The sequence below is a fragment of the Tarenaya hassleriana genome, unplaced genomic scaffold (assembly GCF_000463585.1).
Source record: "Tarenaya hassleriana unplaced genomic scaffold, ASM46358v1 Cleome27, whole genome shotgun sequence".
Lineage (NCBI taxonomy): Eukaryota > Viridiplantae > Streptophyta > Magnoliopsida > Brassicales > Cleomaceae > Tarenaya > Tarenaya hassleriana.
In genome coordinates, this window is record NW_010965946.1 from 1644660 (window position 1) to 1655876 (window position 11217).

Sequence of the window (11217 nt, forward strand, 5' to 3'; positions counted from 1 at the left end):
GGGAAAGAGGGCACTCACCGTGTAAATCCCAGGGATCGAACCTGCAGATGATGATCTCGTTTATAGCTTCATGGACAGGGGTTTCGTCGCCGAGATTCTTGTGGTCGAGGTAGTCTTTGATGAGCTCTTGGTCCGTCGGTCGGAACCTGAAGCCCTTCATCTCCCATTTCAGAACCATCCTTCACAGCTTCACTATACACTGTAAGATGCGATGAAGGAAAATGGGAGAGTGAGACATCGCTTTTAAAGAGGAGACTGAACAAGAAGGCTTTCTATTGGTTCCTTTAGTTTTTTTCACTCGTTTTGAGGTTCTTAGCAGACACGCTGCCGAGAAAATTTTAATTTATAGTATATGTGAAGGAATCCCAAAGTGGGTCCCATTTATCAGAATTTTGTACATATGTTTCCATTACCACAAGTCCCGAGAAGACGAACCTAGAACTTAGAATAACGAATTATCTACTCTGTATATGTCCCTGTATATTCCTATTACTTGTGAATGGGAGACCGAAGCTAATCGTATTTGTATACTGATAAAAAAGAAATACACAATTCAAGTGCTTAAGGGAGAAGTTACTACCAAAAGATTTTAAGATTTTTAGTGGCACTTTCACACACACACCACCTTCCTCCTAGATTCCTTCATCCATCACTCAACAGTCTCATCTTTTGTCCAGAGTCTTCGTTCGCCGTACTTTTGTCCCTTTCCATTGTTCATTTTACACCCCAGCAGCGTGTCATCACACTACATGATCAAGCGAAAAAAGAAAGAAAAAAAGACTTTCACTTTGCATCCGAGGGGTTCTCTAGCTTCCTCTCTCTTAGTTGCTCAACTAGAAGGCTGAGAGAAGTTTAACTTGCATAGTGTGTGGCTAAAGATCGGTTGATTCTCTTAGTTCAACGTAATTTGCAGGTAAAACAATCTGAATCTTACGAAAGCAATACAAAGACAGATTCTTTTTCTTTTGTCAAATACAAAGACAGATCCTTTCAAGAAAAAAAAATCACGGATTGGTAAAAATTTCAGTTCCAAGTTCAGTTCTTGGTGTTGATGATAAAGACACAAATACATGAGAATCTGGGTAATCAATCTTTGACGCTGTTCAGTAAGCCCTAATAGATATCCCAATTCACACAACACACCACAACTGAATCTAGTCAGAAGCATTTGCCAGGACAATTTTTGCTTTTATTCAGAACAAAGTAAACCATCGAGTGAAACGAGGAATCGAGTTACAGATTATCGATACGAGGAATTCAATGTACATGGTATGCGTATCCCAGTTCATACAAACTCTACTACAGTAGGGATGAATCTCAAAGAGCCGTGACAATATTTCACCATGTTACAACAAGCTAAAACAAATCATAAAACGCCAAAAACAACGGAGAAACCCAACAAGATCAGCCACACGATATGGATCAAGAGCAAGGCTTGACCCGGAACAGAGGCACTTCCTGCGTTACCTGAATCACAAGCCCCTGTCTTGATGACACGGGCTCCGTGGCACGCCGCGTCCGGACAGCCGCACCAGTACGTCACTCCGTCGGCTCCGCACACCGGATCCGCCCGGAAACAATTTATCGGGCATGAACCCGACTTCGAAAACCCCGCACAGACATCGCCAGCTTTTTCCGCCGATAATCCCGCGTCATTCTCCGATCGCACGCCGATCAAGCAGATAACCAGAAAAACGAAGGTAATGCTCAGTGAGAACGAAGAAAACGATGGCATCGCGTAGAATCGATCGATTTCTATATCAATAACACCTCGACTAGGGGAGAGGAATTTCTCGATTCAAGTGGCACGAGACAACGAAAACCCTAATCGAAGAGATTTGGGGATTTTTCTCGATTTTGAACGGGACGGAGAGCTGTATGCGTTTGGTCAAACGTATCAAACTATTCATTTGACCACGCTTGGTGACGGCGGCGCGAAATGATAACCCACGACTACACGTAGTCTATTACATACCCCTTCAAACTTCCTGCCGTTTCATTGTGCCAAATAAATACAAAAATTCAATATTTGACCTCCACATTATAGAACTTTCCACATTTCCACCCCATACTTTTCAACTATACCATACATGTTACACCCCACATGAATATGGTAATATTTATCATACATAATATACATACGCACACATGTGTACCAACATCTAGAACACGTGAATTTTTTTTGTGTATTTGACGAGCTTTAGGAACAAATAGAGACTATAAATTTATTCAAAACATAAAAAGAAAAAAAATGGAGTCTATAAGTAAAGGAATCTTTATTCATAGTGAAGAACCTAAAGAACTATATATAATAATATAATATTGCTTGAAAACTTTATGGCTATTTAATGTAACATCCGATCCATAATCTAAACTTTGGCAAGATTTTACTATAAATAAATCGACATGGCGAAATAAAAAACATAAACAGCCATGAAAACTTCATGGCGTGGTCTTTTTAATCTTTGAACAATCGATCCAAAAATTCTTCTCATCAGAAGCTGCAAAAACCCAAAACAAGAACATGTCATCAAACTTGTACGATCCAAAAAAAGACAGAACGGATTCATCTTAGTGTTGTGGATGAGTACCGGTGGTGCGGTTGTGCTTGGACCAGAGGACCTGAGTGTCGACGACCGAGTGGTTCTTATCGTCGAGCCGCTTCCACGTCGTGATGGACTCCACGTCTCCCCACCGTCCATGCCTGGATTTCTCCAACTGAGCCAGCACTACTCTCGCCCTCCTCGCCCATCCCACCTGTCCATACGCATGGTACCTGAGACCAGAACACGTGTTTTTTTGAAACTGAATTGAGTGACAAGAAAACACAACAGATATCGTTAACCAGAGTCTTGATCGTCAATTACCCGAATCCACCTGCATAGCAGAGGTTGATGTCACGGAGTTTGCCGCAGAAGTCGTTTCTGTGGTCGTGACCCACGAAAACCGCCTTCACGTCTCGTCGCTCTACCAGCTTTGTGAAGAAGCCCGAGTTCACAACAGCCGACCCGGTCTCTTCCTGTCTCACCCCTGTTGAGGCGTTGGACGTGTTGAAGCTCCAGAACTCGGGCAGAGGAATGTGGAAGTAGGCGAGACCAGGGGCCGCGCTTTTCTGAGGATTGGGCCATCTCCTGTACTGTGCCTCGAGCCACTTGGAAGTCTGTTCGTACCAGTATTGTTGGGAAGTCTTGATCCAGTCGTAGTTGTAATTGAAACCAGGGAGATGGGTATTGTCCCCACTGTCAAGGAAATACAGATTGAGGACGGACTTGAAGTAAAAAGGAGAACCGAAGGGGCCTTGGACCTCGAGGTTGTGATTGCCGAAGCCGTCGATGTAGTACCGAGCACCGGCTGGATTCACTCTGGACAACGTGTACGGTAACCTGACGATGTATCTCATGAGCTGCTCTCTTGTCATGTCGGATTCCTGGTCGTGATTTCCGAGAATCGCGACCCACGGGATCCTTGATTCGATCGCTGGCGCAAAGGCTAAGTTCATCGACTTGGCCGCGTCCATTGTCTCGCACAGTCCATTTATGTTGTCCCCTGCGTATGCATAAAAGAATCAGCTTTTTTTGGGATTTTCTCTCTCTTCGCAAATGCTTAAATCGTTTATCTATAATTAAAAAAAAAAACAAAGTGATAATACGTAGAAAACGCAACAAGGCATCGAGATATTCAAGTAGATACGAGGGAAGAATCACATGAACTGCCAAACACAGGGAATTACAGACAGGGAAATTACGAAAAGAGAGGGTTCGAAATGGAGATTTCACCGGAGAAGACGATGAGATCGGGTCTCTCGGAGGCGATGGTGCGGCGCAAGAAGGCGGTGGTGTTGAGGTCGGAGCAGAAGGGTTCCTCTTCCTCCGGCACGTTGAGGCATCCCGATTTGGCGCCATAACCGTAGTGCATATCGGACACTTGCAGGATCTTGAACTGACCGTTGGGTCGGAACCTCAGCCCCCGCCCGCGGAAGGCCGACGCCGGAGAGAGAGATAGGCAGAACAGCGAGGCGTGGAGGAGGAAGAAGACAAAGAAGGGTTTTCCGGGAATTCTCTCCATTGTCTAAAAATTTGCAGAAAACCAGAGCCGAGTTCTTCTTTCCGGTGTTCTGCGGGCTGTCCCCTGTTTTATAGGGAAGAAACAGAGGAGAAGGGGGTTGAGTTGTTTCAGGTCTCTCAGGATTCGATAAGATTTAGTTTTATATATTCTCAAGGTATATCCTTTTTTTTGTTGTTGTTGTTGGGTACTGTTCGTTCGTTCAATTTTATCTCCAAAGCTTATATTGTTTTAATTGTTTAACATATGGTTTTAATATATATATATATATATATATATGGTAAGATTACCAGCGGATTTTACGAGATTTCCATAGCAACAGAAAATTTAGTTGTGAAATGATATGGGAAAAAAGACTGCAGAGTTTTTTTTTTTTGTATAATATCTTGGTCAGTTTCTTTAACAAGAGTTTATTGAAGGATGAATCTCCCGTGTGGTTACAGATGATACTGATCTTACGTGTATAATCAATTTATAAGCTTACTTTTTATAATGTTTTCAGACTTATTTCAACTTAATAAACACATTTAACATTGATTACATGTAGCAGTAAATATCATATCAGAGATTGTTGTAGAGAGAGAGAGAGAGAGAGAGAGAGAGAGAGAGAGAGAGAGAGAGAGAGAGACCTTTGGATGCAGATGAAGAGAGAATTTACAGGGCTCACCAGACAGCTTTGTACCCAACCCGTCATGGAAAAGAACATAACACAACACAACACTATCTTTCAAGACTAATGATGGAAACATCATGACAGGAAACACCAAACACATTTCTTTTAAGGACCTTAAAGAATCCTAAATCGTCGTAATAATCAGACAGATAAACCACTTTCATCAAGTGTTCTTCTCCTTAACACCAGTGGAAAACCTGAACCATGGTATCCAGACAGGCGTTGTCTTCTGGTACAGCTTATAGGCTTCAGCTCTGTACTCTTGTTTGAGCATTCTACGCTCTACAAGGACGGTCACGTAGGCCAGACACAGAGTGTTGACCAATGCTCCTATAAAAGACCATCCTTTGCCAAGGTTCCATGCAAATATGACCAATCCCCACCACCACAATTGCTCGCCCACGTAATTCGGATGTCTTGAATAGCGCCACAAGCCCTTGTCGAGATTTGGGACTTTAGGTTCTCCTTGCTCTTGGAGTTTCTCGTTTCTGGCCACGAACTCGTGGAGTTGTGTATCCGCATAATAAGCTATTACAATGCCCACCACACAAATCGCTGATGCAACGAAGTCCCATATGTTCAGCGGCTTGTCAATGGAGTGGACAACGTATAGAGGTAGACATATCCCGATGATGAAGATCTGAGCAATTCATAGAGAGCCCAGAAGAGATGAAATCAAGAAAGCAAGATCTGAGCAGCTACTAAACAAAGCATATGACTGGAAATTCACAACGATTCAAGCAAACGACAAGGAAAAATAATATCTTTTTTGAAGCATGGGGATAGAAAGTTATGTCCTTTTCAGAAAGTTTTCAAATTTAGCCCAACTGCTCGTAAAGACATTACACATATTTTCCATTTAGGACTTTCACCGAGGCTACTGTGGAGTTCTCTCTCCAACGATTACCGAATTTTCCATTTTCACCACAAATTTCCATTATGGCCACTTCATTGCGATAATTCAGAAGAACAAACCAACAAAAAAAGCATAGAACTTTGCAGCAAAAACCAAGCTCGTTCGAGCAATTCATCGAACAGGTGTCTGGCAATGTTTACCTGCTGCGAAACGTAGACGGAGAAGAAAGAGAGCCACCACCAATGCTTTCCGTACTGTTTCCGCATGTCACTGAACCTCCAGTCTTCTCTAGCACCCCATTCCCACTTTTCCCGGCGTAAGTAATTATGACTTAACCTTATGCTCCAAACCCATGTCAGAGCCACAACAATGGCGGATCTCCACCGGTTGTACTCTGCCAACGGGTGCGCCGCAAAGTAATGAACTAGCATCACTGGTATTACAGTCCAATACAGATCGATCATCTGCGAAAACAGACAAAAAAAAAACCCACATTTCAGACAAAGATCAACGACCGAAATTAACGATTTGAAACATATGGGTGCATACCCAGTGGCTAGATTGGAGTAGACCGATGGCCCAGAAGAGCACATTGACGTTAAAGAAGAAGAGAGCGTTCGCGAAGAGAAGTGGGTGGTTCAAACACCATGAATGGATAGAAGATAGCTCGGAAGCGGAGTTGGAAGAGTAATGGCGGAGAAAGGAGAGGTAGAAGAGGATGGAAGGAAGGGGAGCGAGGAAGGCGACAATGGCGTTCTTCAGGTTTCGACCCATTTTCTTCAAGGAAACCTTTTGACACTCGACAACGGTGGATCCTAGAAGGAGAAGAAATGCATGAATTTATAATAAGCTTCAGATAAATAAAAAGAACGAAAGACAAAGTTTATTTGTGATGGGTCGGGTCTTATGTGGTGTTGGTCCACATTAATCACTGCAATAATTAGAATTGTCATTTTATATATCTTGCTTTTGTCAAGAAATAAAAAGTAGACAGTAAATAATGTTGTCGACACAATATATAAATACTTCTCTCTAAACGAATTAAAAGATAAAAAAAATCATAATTTTAATTTTTACATTAGAAGCAAAGTATAACATTATTGAGATACCATAATGATTAATACAAATGCTAATGATAACAATATAATGAAATGAATCTCGAACCGGATAATAGTGTAATATAATAATAAACCAAGTCGTAGAAGCCAATGATGAACAAGCGTGTGGGGGTGGGGGAGGGGAATCATAATCACTTTTTAGGTAAAAGTAAAGATATAATTTTACCGGCGATCGTGGTGTCTCCAATAATTAGATTGGCCGAAAGCATTGGATGCTTATTTAATCACAACTTCACATATAATGCTGCATAGTTTATCAAATGAGCCGATTTTAATCTTATAAAGTTTATTATAAAGTTAAAAATGATACCTATCCATGAATCACGTTTCGACCACCGAACTCTCTTTTATTTTTGGTATTTACGGCAAATTCCGTAAACACATTTCTATTAAATATGTGATATCGTTTAAGGCTATTATCTACATATATAAATTATATTTGATTGTTGTAATATAGATGTTGTTAGAAATGTTTATAATTGATTTGCATTAGCAACAATTAGGTTGGAATTAATTAATATCTTTTTAATCAGGACTTCATATTCTGTAACATTATATATATATATATATATATATATATATCTTCATATATTATATTCAATAATCTCGATGCCTAGGAAGGCGAATTCCCAAGTTGAAGAAAACGACGTCGTCCAATTTTGACGCATTGGGCCGGTTTAAGGAGAAAAATCGGTTAACATAAACCGGTATGGATTGGGGAACTGAGTCGGTTTGAATTGACTACATTCCATTTCCCCTAAAGCTGAGAAAGGAAGCCAATCGTGGAGCTATAATCGGTGTCGCCGCCTCGCTCCACCGCGTAAATCGATTGCCAGGAACCAGAGGACGATGTCTCTGAGATTGCTGAAGAAAGTTCTTCAGGAACAGGAAGGGTTGCAACATCAGATTCGTCACGGTGATGTTGATGATGACGATGATGAAGAGCATCTCAATGAGTCGGAATCTATTGGTACGGGAGCCCGTTCTTTGATTAACCCGTTTGATCTCCTCGACGACGATGACCAAGATTCTGACTCCAACAAGGTCTGTCTTTCTACCAGATTCTGGACATTTCGTAGGCTAGGGATGCTTTTCGTGGATACTCGTGACCGATGGTTTTATCGGATTATCGTATCTATCCGGTTTTGTATATTCAAACTGAGAATTTTTCGCGATTGAATGAAATTCGTTCATTTTCTGCTGTTTGAGGTTGCAACGCTGTGTTTGTGCGTGTGTTCTTGTGAAGAATTGTTCCGCTGTGTGTTGTTTTTTTCTGTGTATGGCAGAGTGTGAGCTAGAATTCAGTACAGATATGTTTTCGCGTTGTTCTATTGAACTTGACAGCAAAATTGTTGCAAAAACCTTTTCTTTTATCACCTCCAAGGATCCATAATCCAGTCCTGCAATGGAATATGTAATATCTGATAGCAAAATTGGGCTTTGATACATGTTTCCTATTAGTTTTTGTTGCATAGCACTTGTTCGAAACCATAGTTGCGATTCCCATGTTGCTCTTGCCTGCTATAGCAGAATTAATTCCCATGGGTCTAAATTGATTTTGGATTACAGGAGATAGAGCCTGTGATAGCAGATGAGAAGACGAATGAGATTTATAATCCTCCAAGTGATATTAATGCTCAGCCGGGCGCTCCATCGGGACAGAAGAAGAAGAAAAAGAAAAAGAAGAAAGGGAAGGAGGGCGCTTCTAGTGCTGCCAAGACTGAGAGCTCTTTGGATGAAACTTTAGAAGCTCTTTCACTTGACGATGTCGCCTCTACTGGTCAGAGGGCCGATGCTAAGAAAGAAAAGGTTCAGAGTGCAAAAGCCTGCGCTAGTTCTTCCAAAAAGGCTTCCCAATGCGCATTGAAGGTAGATCCAAAGTACCTGAATGTTGAAAATGAACTGCGAAGAATATTTGGTGCGAAAGTCGTTAAATCATTCGAGAAAGGCAATCAAGGGCGGATACGTGGAGGAAGACGTGGAACCCATCACATCAGGAAGACTTTTCTGATATCTCCATCAGAGCATTGGACTCGCTGGGATGGATCTTTCTCGATGGAGTTTCTGGAGACTAAGGATGGCTACCATTACTTCAGGTAACATTGATGTTAGCTCTCCTGGTATAGCTGAAAAATCACTAGTATAAACTTCATTATGGGTACATACATGTTTCCTTTCTTGTAAGTCTATGGTGTATGTACTGTTTGTAATGCTGTTATGCTTATATGTACTTTCTCGACGCAGATATGTCCACTCACCCTCATATCAGCAAGCACAAAATGCATTTCAGGCTGCCCAAGCTATTCACGATCTGAACGGCGTGGCAAGTGTCCTAATACACCATCCTTACCACCTCGATTCACTTGTGACAATGGCAGATTATTTCAGATTCGTAGGCGAGCATCAAATGGCTGCAGATTCTATCGGGAAATGCTTATACGCGTTGGAATGTGCATGGCATCCTATGTTCACTCCATTCGAGGGCAACTGCCAGTTAAAATTTAGCCACGAGACGAACAAGCCGTTGTTTACAACGCTTTTCACCCACATGAGGAGCATGGATAGACGTGGCTGTCACAGATCCGCGTTAGAAGTCTGCAAGCTGTTGCTTTCGCTGGATTCAGACAATCCGGTGGGGGCTTTGTTCTGCGTTGACTATTTTGCTTTAAGAGCAGAGGAATATGCCTGGTTGGAGCTGTTCTCTGAAGAGTACAAAACCGATTCCTCTTTGTGGCTGTTCCCGAATTTCTCGTACTCGCTTGCAATTTCCCGTTTTTATCTCGAGAAGATGGAATCTTCTTCTGGTGACACTCCCAAGTCGAATTCTCTGGATCTTATGAAGCAGGCATTGATGCTTCACCCGGCAGTACTCAAGAAACTCGTGGCAAAGGTGCCGCTGAAAGATCAGGCTTGGACGAAGATACTGAAGCATTCTTACTTCCGATCAGATCAATCAAAGATCCCGTCCGTGGATCACCTGATTAATATATACGTTGAGAGGAGTTACCTTATATGGAGGCTTCCAGAAGTACAGAAACTGCTCAGGAGTGCTGCTGAGAGGGTCATTGAGTCACTGGAACAGAACGAAGACGACGCCAAGGACTGGATTTGCGTGAGGAAAGAAGCTTTTCCTTCCGAGAAAAACGAGTGAGTGTACAAATTGAACCTAGCATTAAGCCGATTTAATCCATATGCTGAACTTGACAAAGGGCCTGATCCCCGAAAGCTGGTTACTTTCGCGTAACAAAGTTTTGATCGTGTCACGACAGGTACGCTCATTTGACGGTCCAGGATTACTCTGATACAGTGCCGACTCTACCGCCAGACAATTTGCAGAACTTTGTGGTTGATCCGAGGATGGTAGAGCAAGGGGCCGAGGGGATCGATGAGGGTGGCGGCAGGTTGGTTCCACAGCCGGCACGTGAAGTTGCGAATAGGAACCCATTGGCAGTGCTGTTTGAGTCGATGCTGCCATGGGTTCATTATGGAGAAGCAGATGATCCAAACAATGGTAACCATCAACCAGACGGTGAAGGCCATGGCCATGGCCAACACTGAGTGGAGCTATATACAGCTGAAGATGCATCCCTTTTTTTTTAACTTTACATTATGTGGGTTACAAAATCTGAAGATGTTTTATGTACATTACCATTATGATGACTTAACAGTCGTAGAGTACATTGCCATTAATCTTAATCTGTCTTCAATGGGGTTATTAAGTTATGTCGTTAGCACGAAGAACACTGAGCGGAATCGCTAATTAACGGTTCACGGCGAGTCGGAGGCGGAGAACGATACTCTTCTTGAGACGCTGAATGGGAGACCCTCCTTTCCAGTCAGAGACTCTGACGGGGAATCTAGACGGTCTGGGTGGCCTAGAGGGTTCGGTTTAACTTGCCATGATAGGTTTTTATTTTTCCTTTTTGTCAAGGAGGTTGGATTTGCATCGTATAAGTACATAATTGAATCATTAAAATAATATAATAAAACAAAAATTGTTAAATTTAAATATGATTGGCGTCATCCGACAACGAATGTGAATGATAAAAAAAAACAATCAGATTAAAATGTTAGGTCAATTTATAAAAAAAAGGGAAAATGACATTTTCCTACACCAACTTTGCAAAATGTGACCTTTTCCTACACGAATTTTTAATTTAACAAAAAAGTACACCAAATTATCAAATGTGCCAAATTGATACACGAACTACCCGATTTAACTGCAATTTCCTACACAATCCGAAAACGGTGTTAAGTGTCCGTTAACCGCTGACGTGGCATGCCACGTGGCGGCTGACATGGCACGCCACATAGATTTTTTGCCACATCAGCATGCCACGTCATATTTTTAAAAAAAAATCCGAAAAATATGAAAAAAAAAATCAATTTTTTTTTTAAATTTAAAATAAATTAAATAAATAGCAATATATATATATATTCATATATATTTATATCTATATACAAATAAAAATATAAATATATATACTCTTATATAACAATATATAACT

The 11217-nt window shown here is 41.6% G+C and overlaps 4 protein-coding genes across 6 annotated transcripts in view; 1 reads left to right on the forward strand and 3 right to left on the reverse strand.

Moving 5' to 3' along the window:
* The window catches only part of LOC104817405 (NAC domain-containing protein 83-like), a 6000-nt gene extending 4072 nt beyond the window's left edge, over positions 1-1928 (reverse strand). For all 3 annotated transcript variants that reach the window (XM_010546592.1, XM_010546586.1, XM_019202963.1), the window contains exons 1-2: positions 1468-1928; positions 19-745 (exon numbers count right to left, since the gene is read on the reverse strand). In XM_010546592.1, coding sequence (XP_010544894.1) covers positions 19-178 — 160 coding nt within the window. In that variant the 5' untranslated portion in view covers positions 179-745; positions 1468-1928. The remainder of the gene's footprint in view (positions 1-18; positions 746-1467) is intronic.
* Positions 1929-2259: 331 nt separating this feature from the next.
* Positions 2260-4276, reverse strand: LOC104817407 (probable inactive purple acid phosphatase 14). Its single transcript, XM_010546593.1, has 4 exons — positions 3777-4276; positions 2868-3546; positions 2592-2776; positions 2260-2501 (listed from the first exon to the last, which is right to left on the reverse strand). Exons 1-4 carry the CDS (start codon positions 4063-4065, stop codon positions 2443-2445), a joined length of 1212 nt encoding a protein of 403 aa, XP_010544895.1. The 5' UTR covers positions 4066-4276; the 3' UTR covers positions 2260-2442.
* Positions 4277-4674: 398 nt separating this feature from the next.
* On the reverse strand, positions 4675-6416 carry LOC104817408 (uncharacterized protein C594.04c). The gene is made up of 3 exons (XM_010546594.2): positions 6141-6416; positions 5792-6055; positions 4675-5375 (listed from the first exon to the last, which is right to left on the reverse strand). The coding sequence occupies exons 1-3, from the start codon at positions 6363-6365 to the stop codon at positions 4899-4901; spliced, it is 966 nt and encodes a 321-aa protein (XP_010544896.1). The 5' UTR covers positions 6366-6416; the 3' UTR covers positions 4675-4898.
* Positions 6417-7475: 1059 nt separating this feature from the next.
* LOC104817409 (transcription factor 25) lies at positions 7476-10424 on the forward strand. The gene is made up of 4 exons (XM_010546595.2): positions 7476-7753; positions 8279-8805; positions 8954-9856; positions 9979-10424. The coding sequence occupies exons 1-4, from the start codon at positions 7559-7561 to the stop codon at positions 10265-10267; spliced, it is 1914 nt and encodes a 637-aa protein (XP_010544897.1). The 5' UTR covers positions 7476-7558; the 3' UTR covers positions 10268-10424.
* The last annotated feature ends 793 nt before the right edge of the window (positions 10425-11217 follow it).

What these genes read in the sequence shown, in the direction of transcription:
- LOC104817407 (XM_010546593.1), bottom strand. Translation starts at nt 4,065, where the DNA reads ATGGAGAGAATTCCCGGAAAACCCTTCTTTGTCTTCTTCCTCCTCCAC. An exon ending in CGATCTCATCGTCTTCTCCG is followed by an intron (nt 3,547 to 3,776) that starts GTGAAATCTCCA and finishes ATGCATACGCAG; the next exon opens with GGGACAACATAAATGGACTG. An exon ending in CAAGCACAACCGCACCACCG is followed by an intron (nt 2,502 to 2,591) that starts GTACTCATCCAC and finishes GGGTTTTTGCAG; the next exon opens with CTTCTGATGAGAAGAATTTT.
- LOC104817408 (XM_010546594.2), bottom strand. Translation starts at nt 6,365, where the DNA reads ATGGGTCGAAACCTGAAGAACGCCATTGTCGCCTTCCTCGCTCCCCTT. An exon ending in TACTCCAATCTAGCCACTGG is followed by an intron (nt 6,056 to 6,140) that starts GTATGCACCCAT and finishes CTGTTTTCGCAG; the next exon opens with ATGATCGATCTGTATTGGAC. An exon ending in CCGTCTACGTTTCGCAGCAG is followed by an intron (nt 5,376 to 5,791) that starts GTAAACATTGCC and finishes TGAATTGCTCAG; the next exon opens with ATCTTCATCATCGGGATATG.
- LOC104817409 (XM_010546595.2), top strand. Translation starts at nt 7,559, where the DNA reads ATGTCTCTGAGATTGCTGAAGAAAGTTCTTCAGGAACAGGAAGGGTTG. An exon ending in AAGATTCTGACTCCAACAAG is followed by an intron (nt 7,754 to 8,278) that starts GTCTGTCTTTCT and finishes TTTGGATTACAG; the next exon opens with GAGATAGAGCCTGTGATAGC. An exon ending in TTTCCTTCCGAGAAAAACGA is followed by an intron (nt 9,857 to 9,978) that starts GTGAGTGTACAA and finishes GTGTCACGACAG; the next exon opens with GTACGCTCATTTGACGGTCC.